This window comes from Aythya ferina, assembly GCF_964211825.1.
Source record: "Aythya ferina genome assembly, contig: HAP1_SCAFFOLD_81, whole genome shotgun sequence".
NCBI classification, from domain to species: Eukaryota; Metazoa; Chordata; class Aves; order Anseriformes; family Anatidae; genus Aythya; species Aythya ferina.
In genome coordinates, this window is record NW_028181431.1 from 471,620 (window position 1) to 483,823 (window position 12,204).

The 12,204-nt window shown below is 45.7% G+C and overlaps 1 protein-coding gene across 1 annotated transcript; it reads left to right on the forward strand.

The window, feature by feature from the left end:
• The first annotated feature begins 4,552 nt into the window (after positions 1 to 4,552).
• Positions 4,553 to 11,787, forward strand: LOC311428447 (zinc finger CCCH domain-containing protein 11A-like). Its single transcript, XM_084539889.1, has 8 exons — positions 4,553 to 4,608; positions 7,966 to 8,018; positions 8,406 to 8,580; positions 8,780 to 8,899; positions 9,679 to 9,802; positions 10,233 to 10,435; positions 11,119 to 11,238; positions 11,744 to 11,787. Exons 3-6 carry the CDS (start codon positions 8,527 to 8,529, stop codon positions 10,346 to 10,348), a joined length of 414 nt encoding a protein of 137 aa, XP_084396015.1. The 5' UTR covers positions 4,553 to 4,608; positions 7,966 to 8,018; positions 8,406 to 8,526; the 3' UTR covers positions 10,349 to 10,435; positions 11,119 to 11,238; positions 11,744 to 11,787.
• Positions 11,788 to 12,204: the final 417 nt, after the last annotated feature.

The window sequence follows — 12,204 nt, forward strand, 5'->3', positions numbered from 1 at the left end:
AGAAGGTGCAGAAGGTGATGGTGCAGCCCATCGTATCCTTCCTGCGGCTGGGGGGTGCCGGGGAGGTGGGTGGGGGGCGGCTCGGACCTCAGGGGGCTCGGCCCGGGCCTTGAGGCCTTGTCGCGGGGCCCTGAGGCCTCGCTGTGGGGTTTGGGGCCTTGTCCCGAGCCCGGAACTGTCGTCCCCGTGCTGAGCCCTTAACGCAGCGCCCCAGAACCTCATCTTCCGCTACCTGCAGAACGTGAGTACCGCGGGGAGGGGGCGGGGATGGGGATTTGGGGAGTGTGGGGGGAGTGGGGAGGGTCTGGGGATTCCCCTCGGTGAGTTTTCGGCTCCTGGCTGTGTCCCGGGACGGGTTTGTGGGGGATGGAGAGCTGTGCGGTGTGCTGGTGGGCACAAGGAGCCCGGCATTTCCCCCTCGTGTAGCCGGGCGTGCAGGGGTGTTCCCTTGTGACTGGAAACGTGTTCTTCACCAAACGTGTAGTATTCACCCGATGGTATAACGCTCAAATGTCAGATTGCACATTGGAACTGCCCCTGAGAGTTGCTCCTCGGAGCGTTTGGGAGCTGTCGTGGCTGTGGCTAGCAGGTATTTCTGAACACATGAGAGAACAAAAGTGCTCAGTGTTTGTGGCCCGACTTACTCTCCTCCTTCGTTCTGCAGAGGTCGAGGATCCAGGTGTGGCTCTATGAGCAGGTGAACATGCGGATAGAAGGCTGCATCATCGTGAGTATCCGCACGTCCCCATGTTACATCTTTCATTTTGCCTCATTCACAATCGTGTTTTTTGGTCAAGAAAAGTTATCACAAGGAAAAAGAGATTTGTACTTCTCTGCCTTTCCCCTCGCCCTGCCCTTCCCTCCCGCTCCTGAGCCCTTCGTCAGGCCTTGCTGGGCCCTCTGTCCGGCTGTCTGTCCGTCCATCCGAACCTCTGGCCATCTGTCCCACCACCCTGCCCCGTCCCTGCCCTCTCCCTAAGGAAGCAAAGAGTCCCCGGTCTGCCTTCATGGGGGGGGGGGGGGGGGGGGGGGGAGGGAGAGGGGAGGTTCTGCTGATAAAAAAAATGAAAGATTTCCCCCTTAACGGGCGCCTTGCTAGTTCTTTCGAGTTCCAACCTTCTGCCTTCCTTCCGTAGCAGTGCCTCTAAGGGGTGCGCTGTAAGGCAGCCCTCATCTGGCGCGTTGCTCCTCCGTTCCCCCAAGGAACTGCCTTCAGGATCTGACTAACTCTGGATGCACCCGGTTGTCGCCTTAATTTCTCCTTTAGCTTGCTGAAAACAAGCCGGTTGGGTGACCTTTTGCGTTTCTCGCTTAAAATTTGGATCGAGGAGGTCTCTGTTTCCTTACGCTGATGTCCACGCTGAAGGTGCAGAAGGGTTCCATGCTGTTGCTTGGGTCAGCCTTGTTGCCAGGTTTGGAATGTTTAGCCTACCGGTGCTTCGGTGCTGTTGGGCTGCACTCAGAGTGTGAGCTCTGGGCGTTATTTCTCAAATACTGCGTTATTTGAGCGTACAGACCCGAGATATTCTGCGGAGAGGTGATTTAAGGCACGTCAGAACCACCGCTGCGGCGTGTGCCAGCGTCGGACGCCCGTTCGAGTGATCGGGCGGAGCAGGTGAATTGAATTTGGTGCTGGGTGGCGAGGTGATGTTGGGGGAAGAGCTAGGCTAAGGAGAGCTTCCTCTTGCTCTGCCCCTTCCCATCTCAAATGGCTGCTTCCTGGGGAGATGGGTTCGTTGGGAGGTTAACTACAACGTTACAGTGAGGATGAGGAATCACCTTTAGTCCCGTAGGTATTTGCTGCCAGGCCGCAGCGTTGATTTCAGAAATTGTATTTAAAAAAGGGAAAAGAAAGGAAAGATGTATTCTTTAACATACTCTCTTTTCTCGGAGAGTAGATGGAGGAGCTTCAGCCGTGCCCTTCCTCCGGAAACGATTCCCAGTGTCTGCTCAGACACTGAGGAGGAAAATGGAGGAGAGCCACCCGATAGAAATAAAGGAAAGAAGGGGTCATGGATTAAGGGAAAAGCACTACTTAAAAAATTGGTGCTCTCTAAAAACGGGTTAAGGGTTTGGGACCTGCAGGTGCTGCCTACACCTGTGTGCGTTGCAGTCGTGCCTGTTGCCACTGAGCAAAACGGGGAGAGCTGCTTTGTCGAACGCGGCGTGTTAAAGCACGTGCCACTGCCTGGAAGAAAAGCACGGACTTCCCTCGTGTGGGCCTTCTTCCCTAGCGATCTGTGGTTTACCTGATGGTTTCCCATAAGCTGAGAATGTTTAAAAGAAAAAAAAAAAACAAAAATCAAAAACCAACACCAACGTTGAGAGTGGTGAAGCAGATCCTCACGTGGGGACTCAGAATCAGCGGTGACATCACCATGCGAAGCATTGTGTGTGCTTCGGGTTGGGGCTGCTGCGAGCCTCGCAGCGGGGAGGGAGAGCGGATCCGGGGTGCCTCTGTGTCAGCCCTCTGCCCTGGTGGCTTTGTGAGCACTGAGAGTTTGACTCCTGTGTTCCCAGCTTTCGCTTCCGCACCTGCGGTGTGGCAGAGCCAGCGAGCTGCTTGCTCAGCTGGAGGAGGAAGAGGAGTGACCTCAACATTGCCGAGGTAAAGCACAATTATTGAAAAGATTTGGCAAAGATGTGGGTTGTACCAGCGCGGCTGCTGCAGCTGCAGCAGATCCTGGAGCATTGGAGAAGATAGAGAGGGTTTTCTTCATGAAAAGAATGCTGTTAAAAGTGTTTTCATGCCAGAAATTAGGATAAACGCCTCTGTTGTTTGACATCCTCTATTGAGCTGGCACATTGGCATTACAGCGTACCTGGCACGCTGTTTGTATTAAAAAAAAAAGGTATTTTATTCAGGGCAGGCCAGAAACCTGCCTTGGCACTTGCACATCGCAGCAATGCTTACAGACCCTGCATCCTGGCTGCCAGGCCAGGATCTAAATCCGATGGTGCTGTTGGTAAACTGAAGCTCAGGAAGCGCTTCTGGGTTTTTTTGTCCTTCCATGTGAATTTTTACCCTGTGAAGATGGTGTATTAAGCTATTTTCGTAACAACAAATAGGTTTAAAAGCAGTTTCAGTTTAACATCTACACGCTTGGGTGTTATTAACAGAGCTTTGTATACTGAGCTGGTGCTTGGTAGGAGAAAAAACATCAATCTTACCTGGGAAACCTGGACCCCCTCAGCTACATACTGCTATGAGGAAACTCAGATGTAAGAACACACTTAAATAACACCTCACCAGAGCTGTTGTGCTCCTGACCACCAAAGGCACCTTTTTCCAACACCGTCGTACTGGAAGTTGATGCAGCTGGTTCCATCCGTAACATGTGACTGTACAGTGCTGTAAAAGAACTATTTTTTCACAGCTTTGGAGAAAGTGAAGCAGAGAAAACCACGCATAACCACTGATACCTGGACCCCAAACTGCCACAGGCTGACGGTGATGCCCACTGGATATCTCCTGATACCCTGCTGCCTTCTGACTGCTCCAGCAGAAGTCCTGTTTTAATTAGCCAGCAGGTCCCTCTGAGGGAGGGACTTTGCTAAAACTCCTGCCGTAGGAAGTATCCTACGGGAGCCAAGTTGCTAAACTGATGTGTGGTTTTCCCTTAACCCCCTCACCCCTGACTTTCCAGCTCCTGACAGCACTGCCAACGTGTGCAGTGTCACCGTGTGCCATCTAGGTGCCAGCTGCCATGGTTTATATATTGTAAAATTAGTGATTTGGGACTCGTGAGCACTGAGGAGAGGCTAGCAATTGCTTAAGAGCTTTCCTTGTGTCGCTCTGGGGCAGGGAGATGGGTGAAACATCTTAGGCTTGAAAGTGATTCCCTGCAGAGTGACGTGCTCAGATCTGCACAACAGATCTGTCGTTTTGGTCACCTTATTAGATCCCTGCTTGAGAGGTTGCTTGCAAGAATCGATTCCTCTTCACCTTGATGTGTCAAGCTAAAGACAAATCTGTGCCGAAGCACTGTTTGATCAGACGAGTGCCTCAGTTCAGGATTGTTCTTTGACAGCTACAGAAACAGCAGGACGATCAGCGCCTTCAGGAACAGATGAATTTGATCTTGAGGCTGTCGTAAAACAGGTCCCTGAAGTCTGAAGACTGTTCAAATAGTTTGGGCCAGCAAGGAGCAGCTGTACGTGGCGGCTGCGGTAACTCGGGGCTCCGAGTCTCAGAGAGCGTGGTGAAAGGTGACCCCCAGCTGGCTGCTGGAGGAAGCTGAGGCAGCGTTCAGCTCTAACCTTTGCCTTCTTGGCTGGCATCTTTGCACTCCTGCTGTCAGTGGGTGTTGAGTGTCCTTCCCGGCAGCCTCAGAACGTGCCCTCAGATGTAGGCAGCATTTAGCAGCTAGAATTCCCTCAAATAGAAAGAGTACAAATGATGCGTTTTCTGCTTTTGCTTTGGAACTCTTAGCTTGAGGTTTTCCTGCAGGCCATGAGGTTTCTTGCAGCAGCAGGGATGAGTTGTGTTAGCAAGAGGCTGTTCTGTGCTTCGACTGTGGGAAGATGAATGGTTACGTGTGCACCGTTAAATATAACTTGACACCTAGCACACCGCACTTGCAGCCTGTGGGGTGCTTTAACAAGCAGGTAAATCAGCAGAGGCTGTTTTGCAGCCGGGGTGATGCTGGGTGATTAAAAAGCAGGGGCAGAACAAGGAGTTTCTAGTGTTTGTTCTTGCTTGTCATCCGACTCTCCACTTCCACTGTTCTTTAAAAAAAACAAAAACAAACAAACAAACAAAAAAAAAAAAAAAAAAAACAAGCAAGGGGTAAGCATCTTAATATCTTTATTATAAATGGAAGGCACAAAAGAGGCCAGCAACAGAGACTGTCCAAGAGAAATGCTTTGTGCTTTATAAACAAACAAGGAAGTACCCTTAGGTGGGTGTGATAATCCTCCTCTAATGCGTTTTTGGGGTGCAAAAATAGATTTGTTCCTTTCTTGCTCTTCTCTGCAGGACAAAGGCAGAATAGGCACTGCAAAGTTAGACCAGGGAGGTCAGTTTGTTCCGTACTGAGAAAGACAAGCCTGTAAAACAAACTAGACAGATTTTCTTTGTACTATGCCTTTGCTGAAGGAAGATGAAAAGCTTATGACACTTGTTGGTGTGTATTTCCAGACCCCCAGCTACTGGCACTGTAGCGCATCTCTAATTCTTTGGTACAAAAGGTTCAAAATCTCTTAATGCAAAAATTTTACCAGCACCCTGGAGCAAAAAAAAAGAAATCTAAAACCCTTACCAACTTCTATTACAGACCTGCTGAGTGCACCAGAGTTACTCATTTTTATTCAGGCTTTCAGGGGCAACTTCAGTTGGTTTAGCGCTTGGATTGCTATGTTGGCAGATGTCAGTTTAAAAAAAAAAAAAGCTTTTGAGGTCCTTTTTAAAATGAGACTGCTTTTTTGGAATTTGGAATACTGCAAGGTATCGTTGGTTTTGCTTTCTTCCCATTCCTTAGACCAGATCCATTCAGATTCTGAACAGCGTTCCCGGTGTGTTCAGGAAAATGGAAGGCAACAAGCAAAATGATGAGCTCCTTGGGCAGTCAAAAGAGCTAAATCTGGAGAGTGTTTTGAGTCAAACTTCCATGCTAAGGAGCACCAGTAATTGTTAGAAGTAGCTGCAGAGGAACCTGCATGGCACTGGGTGTGTTTCTGAAGGTGCTAAAGGTCCGAAGTGACGATTCCTACCCATACTAAAGAAGAGAAGGAAACCTTGCACTTAACTACTGTTTTTATTCCCTTTGTCCAGCAGTCAAAAGCAGTAACTAATATGAGAACCCAACTTTTCCTCTCTTTATTTTAGATTTGGGAAAATTCCCTGCCAAAACAATATTTCCTGGAAAATTCACTAGTGTTTGTGTGAGTAAAAGCTTCCAACCTTTTATTATTAATTTGTAAGAACTATTTCATCCACTTTTGTCCAGAAGAGTCAGAAATAATTTGCACAGAAATGTGCAGCGTTTTAATGAAAGGATTCAGAATCACTCTAATTTGAACTGGTTGCAGGTTTTGTGACATTTAGTGTCTTTAAAAAAAAAAAAATCAAAATTTCTGACTTCATATCAGAAAAAAAGAAAAAAAAATGCTTGTGGCGAAATAAAATCTGTTGCAGCTCTGCTCATCGAAAACTCATTGGCTGTTAAATTGGACCTAAGTCGTCTTCTCTAACCTTTCATGATCCTGCAGCAATGGCTGATGATGGATATATGGATTAGGGAACAGCACGTGATGGCAAACCTGTGGTATTTGCTACTGTACTGGGTCTGGCTGGAATGTTTACTTTCCCTGCAGCAGCCCATACAGTGCCGTACTCTGTACTTGTAGCTGGAACAGCAGTGTTATCACCCCAGTGTTGTGTGTACTGCTGAGCAGCAGTGGCACAGCATTGGGCCTTTCTCTAACCCTCCTAGGGGGTGGGCAAAAAGGTGAGGAGAGAAACATCACTAGGGCAGCTGACCTAAACCAATCAAAGGGATATTCCATACCATGTGATGTCCCACTCAGCAATAAAAGGTGGAAACAGGAAGAAGAGGGGAGGGGTGGGCTCTCGTTGGGAAAACGTCGGTCCTCCTCTCGAACACCGGCTGCGTGCGTTGAGGCCTTGCTTCAAGGACGTGGTCAATCATGGCTCATTTGTGGGAAGTAGAGAGTAATTTCTTTCCTCTGCACTTCCATATAGCCTTCATTTATTTTGTTTGTTTGTTTTCCTCCCTTCTTTTTATTTTTCCTTTTCCCCTCCCCTTTCCCTTTTTATTTCCCCTTAGTTAAATTGTTTAGTTCATGGTAGTCTTTATTTAATTATTATAATTTTTTCCCTTTAATTAAATTATCCTTATCTCAACCCGTGAGTTGTTCTTTGCTTTACTTCTCCCCCTCCTCATCTAAAGGAGGGGGAGTGAGAGAGCGGTTGTGGGGTTTAGCTGCTCAGCACGGTAAAACCACCACAGCTACAGCGCAGAAAGAAAAACCAAATTGCTTCCAAAAAATCAAAGTAACTCAAAATCCTTGGTATCATGCAGCCGTGCCACTGGCAAAGTGAGCATTCCCCTGCCTCTCAAAGCTTGCTGTACCCTTGATCTGCTGTCTTGCTGCTGTTAATTGATTGCAACTCTACATGTCTGATCAGGGCTACGAGTTGTTCTCGATATGGAGATCATACAACATCTACTGTGCACGCTTGTGTGTATAGATATGTTTATCCTGTATGCATGTACATCCGTATGCATATTTGTGTGCTGGCCCCCAGATCCCTCATGTTACAAAGCATCGGCCTCGAAGGCATACTCATCAAAATCTTTTGCAGAGCCTCCATTTTTTTCTAGTTCCCTCAAAATGAGAGAATTTTTACGCGCTCTCTGTGTCGAAAAGGCAAAAATTCTGATTTTCAGTGTCGCTCTCGCTAACTTTCTCTCACTCCCTCCTCGTGTGTGTATAAACACAGATGTGTGTATGCGTATGCACATCTGTGGATTTAGATGCATTGGTATGTTTTTTGCTGTACAGGTAATAAAGACGGGGAAAGGTTTTTGTGTTTTCTTAATAGGTGAAGAAATCTTGAAGACCAGAGATTGGAACATGCTGAATTTTAAATTAAAAAAAAAAAAAGAAAAAAAAAGTTAAATTGTCCGGCTGTGGAAGATGGAGCCTCATTTTTGCAGCCACTTTGAATCACGAGTTCATCTCTAAATGCGCTGTTTTTTTTTTGTTTTTGTTTTGTTTTGGTTTTTGTTTTTTATTTTTTTGAAGAGCTAACTAACCGTGGCTGCATCCAGTCTGAGAGAGCATTCAAATGGACTTGCTTCCTCTCTTAGTTATAAGCTGTTTAAAAGCGCATCCTATGTTTGAATTGTGGATGAGAGGTTCCCTTGGCAAAGTGAGGAGGAAAATTCTTCCTACCCCTTTATTATTAATTCACGGATTCAGTCTTGGTTCGGCCTACAGGAGCAGTTAACTGGAAGCCTTTGAAGATCGATAACTTTGCTGAGGTTGTCCAGGTAGGTGAAATCGAAGACCCACAGGGCCTGGAACGTGCTGTTTAATGCGTCCTAACTGTGTTCTAGAGAAGTTATTTGTAGCCATAGTTGATTATTGACTTGCATGTATCATCAGGTGGTTTTTTAAGGAGTGACTCCGTTTTCAGGCTTCCAGATGTGCTCCAGGTCATATTATTGAGGATGTGGAAGAGAACGCTTGCTGACAAAGCTCCTGGCAGCTTTACAGAACTTTAATATTTAGTTAGTTCATGTAACAGCTGATTTCAAGGCTTTGCTCTCTTTGAGAGACTGATAACTTGATTTGATTAACTGAAGAAAGCTGGAAAAATGTTTGTTCCTCATTATTTTTCACTTGTTACTTTCTTTCGGGTTACTTTTAAAAAGAAGATTTCACTGATCACAAGCCAGTAGAAGACTTTCAGCCCAAGCAAGGGTGAAGACAGCTCTCTCCAAGAGCAGAGGAAGTCCCTGTGGAGAGAACCCGAGCTTGTTAGCAGAACTCGTCGGCATGTCTAAACAAGGAGACGATTGCTACTTCTATTTCTATTCTACCTGTAGCAAGGTATGGCTGGCTTTCCTTTGCTTTGCTTTTTTCTCCCCTTTTTTCAGGAAGGAGTAGATTAGGAGGAGGAAGCACACTGGTCTTTGGTTAACTTGAGAACCAGATAGATTGTGAATTCAGTTGTAGCACCATTAGGCAGCAGCATGGCCATTTTTGAGGCTGTACTCTATTTTCCTTGTTGGTTTCCTTTTGGTTCCAGGGAGACAAATGTGCCTACCGCCACTGCGAAGCTGCTCTGGGCAATGAGACGGTCTGCAAGCTGTGGCAGGAGGGTCGTTGTTTCAGGAATGTCTGCCGATTCAGACACATGGAAATTGACGTGAGTGCCTAACAATGTGTTCTCAAAATAAATCCACAAAAGCATTTTTCAGTGCCGTAGGTGTACTGATTGCGCTTTTGCAGGATAGATTTGTTTGCTTCAAAATCATACTGGTTTCTGTTACCAAGAGAGGGGGTGGGAGGAAGCAGAGGGAAATAAAATCAATGCCTTAGGTATGTCTTAGCAAGATATTTGTTTATTTTTTTTTATTAGATGCTGACAGTTTTCTCAAGAGATGCAGAATAGCTGTTAAATAGACTGCTAAAACGTGCTGGAGCAGGGGGGTAATAAACAGGCTGTTCTATCCTCATGGGAGCAGGCTTGATAATGAACTATCAGGTGTCTTCTGACCCACAGTCCTTCAGATAACGCTGTTGTAGCTGCCTGGGGTAGGAAGTGGGGAAAGTTAAAGGTGCAGCAGAACTAAGTCTCCAAGAAGTAGTTCTAGACAGGGTTAACCTAGGCAATTTCAGATGTTCTTTTTCCCTCTGAATAATCCTAGTATAATCCTAGGTGTATTAGTTTAAGCCACCCTCAAGTGATGTCTGAGAGTGCCTGTCTTCTCAAACTGAGTGATGACCAAACTAAATGTGCATAGTGGTTACAGCTTATGCAAACTTTGTGAATATGCCCAGAAATACTACACTTAACTGAGAAACTGACCTTTGGAATGCTGTTTCAGCACTGTGTTGTGACAGCTGTCACGATCTGGAGCTGTGCATCTCTTTGCAAGCCTCAGGTGCATGTTATCACGAGCTTTTCTTTCTTTCTGTCTTCAGAAAAAGCGCAGTGAGATTCCTTGCTACTGGGAGAACCAGCCGGGAGGCTGTCAGAAAGCCAACTGTGCTTTTCATCATGCAAAGGGACGTTACATCGATGGACAATTCTTACCACCAAGCAAGAGTGAGTTTAGGTCCTTTTTCTTTAAGCGCTGAAGAATTAATTTTGAGTATTACTTAGTGGGTGCCAATCCTGTAGGGGGCGTCAGGTAACTGTTCATTTGTGAGGGCAGGAAAAGGTCTGCAGTCATAGGTGTACTGCACCGAGTGTACTGCTGGTGTTTGTTTTCTGCTTTCGTGCTCAGCTTCTCTTTGCTTTGTGTGATGTTTGCCTTGCAGTTTGCTTCCTGTTGTTTCCGCTTTTGCTGGGTGGTAGGGAGATGTGTTGTTGTTGGAAGGGAAATCATTGTTCACGGTGTAAGCAGTGATGGGATGGGCAAAAGGAGATGCTGAATTCGTTGTCTGTGCGGGTTATCTGCCTTTGCTACCATCTCTTTGCATTGTGGTCAAAGTTTTAAACTGCCATATTACCGATGATCCTCCTCTTCCTCTAGCTACACTGCCAAGTCCGCCTGAGTGCGCGGACGATGATCTGAAAGTGGCTCAGATGTCACTGCAGCAAAACAAACTTTCTGTCCAGTCAAATCCCTCTCCACAGCTAAGGGGGTGACGAAAGTGGAAAACTCTGAAAATGTCCCAAGCCGTACACACCCTCCAGTTGTAATCAATGCTGCAGATGATGATGAAGATGATGATGGTGAGCATGTTTTGGTTCTTGGAAGGAATTTGTGCTGTAAATGATTGTGTAAATCTTTGTCTCTTGAAGGAATTTGTGCTGTAAATGAATGTGTTAAATCTTTGGTTCTTGAAGGAATTTGTGCTGTAAATGAATGTGTTAAATCTTTGGTTCTTGAAGGAATTTGTGCTGTAAATGAATGTGTTAAATCTTTGGTTCTTGGAAGGAATCTGTGCTGTAAATGAGTGTATAAATCACAGATGACCTGAGGTCTGACTAGCGATAGGGCAGGCAGTCTTGCCAGGTCCCTGGTGGCTTTGTCTGGCAGTCAGTGGACAGAAGCTGAAACGTTGGAGGAAAGCTTAGAACCACTCCTGGCTTTAGCTGGTCTTTTCTGTAAAATTCTATGTGAAACTAGGAAGGAAATTTCTTTTTTCTGTCTGAAGAGCAATGTGTTGTGTAGTAGTTAAAGCTGCAGAGAGAATCTAGAGTCCTAGATGTTTTGTCCTAGTGTATTCTACTTAGGAGTTCATCAGGTCAGTGTAGCTGTTTAAAAACAATCAAACAAACAAACAAACAAACAAAAAAAAACAAAACAGCAACAAAGTTTTTTGTATGAACCATGGGCTGAAGTGTCACTGCATGAGCTACGTAATCATGACCAACCTGGTCTATGCATAACTGAATCGATTTTTCCCCTTCAGACCAACTTTCTGAGGAAGGAGAAGAAACTAAAACTCCCGTCCAGCATCCAGCTGCGGAAGGCAAAAATGGATTACGGGTGATTTCCACTCGGAAAGGCAGTTCTATTACTACTAAACAAGGTATGCCAGCACCTTAGTAGGATAAATCAGAAGAACTTGACAGTTAAGTCAAAAGCAGCGTGGTGTAAAAACACAACAAAATGTAGGGGTGCTGAATGGAGTCGGTTATTTCCATGATCTCATTTCTGCCATTAATACCATCATGTGCCCATTGGGTCAGAAAGGTGAACTCCTTTTCTTTACTTTTGGAGAACAAAACAGGGCCACAGCATGGAGTTTAAATGGCTGCACGTGCAGCCTTGCAACCACTGTTGATAAGCCATATCTAACGATAGAGGGATCTAATATTGTGTAAATGGATTAAAATTAAAACTACATTTTGAACCCTGAAGGATGAAAGGAGGGGCAAAATGCCATTGGTTCTATGGCTCTTTCACTTGTGAGGAGTGTTGACAGGCTTTATTCGAAATACTTCAGAAAGTTCCTGAGCGCTAAGAAGCCTGAGGATCTGTGGTCCTCAGTGAGTGCCTCTAAGCCTGTCTCATGAACTGTTTCCTGTTTTCAGAGGGCAATCTGAATTTTGGAATAAAAACACTTGAGGAAATCAAATGGCAGAAGATGAAGGAAAAAAATAAGAGACACGGTGGTGAGTTAATATTGCCTACTTTCTTACCCTGTTCACGGCAGGTGATGGTGACTGGGAGCTGCTTGAGGGACAGACTTCCATTTTTAGCTGGGGGCATAAAGCAACCTGATTCTCAGCCAGCTGGTATTCTAAATGGGAGTCCAAAGGGCAACCAGAGGCAAATTAGTCACCTCTCTTCTTTACATGCTCTGCTTGCTGTATTTTTGACAGTAACAAATCATTTAAAGTTTTTTGTTCTTTGTGATAGTTTTTTATGTTGGGTAAACTTCCTTATGTTTTGGTTGCTCTGAACAGAAGGTTCTTCAAGATCTTCTCTTCGTCCCGTTGATTCTATGATTTTTCCTGCTCCAGAAGAGGAAAATGTCCGGACAGTGGTGAGA

Bases quoted from the DNA above. Each gene is read 5' to 3' on its own strand.
- LOC311428447 (XM_084539889.1), top strand. From the start codon at position 8,527: ATGTCTAAACAAGGAGACGATTGCTACTTCTATTTCTATTCTACCTGT. The intron at 8,900-9,678 runs GTGAGTGCCTAA...TTCTGTCTTCAG, and splicing joins TCAGACACATGGAAATTGAC to AAAAAGCGCAGTGAGATTCC. The intron at 9,803-10,232 runs GTGAGTTTAGGT...CTCTTCCTCTAG, and splicing joins ATTCTTACCACCAAGCAAGA to CTACACTGCCAAGTCCGCCT.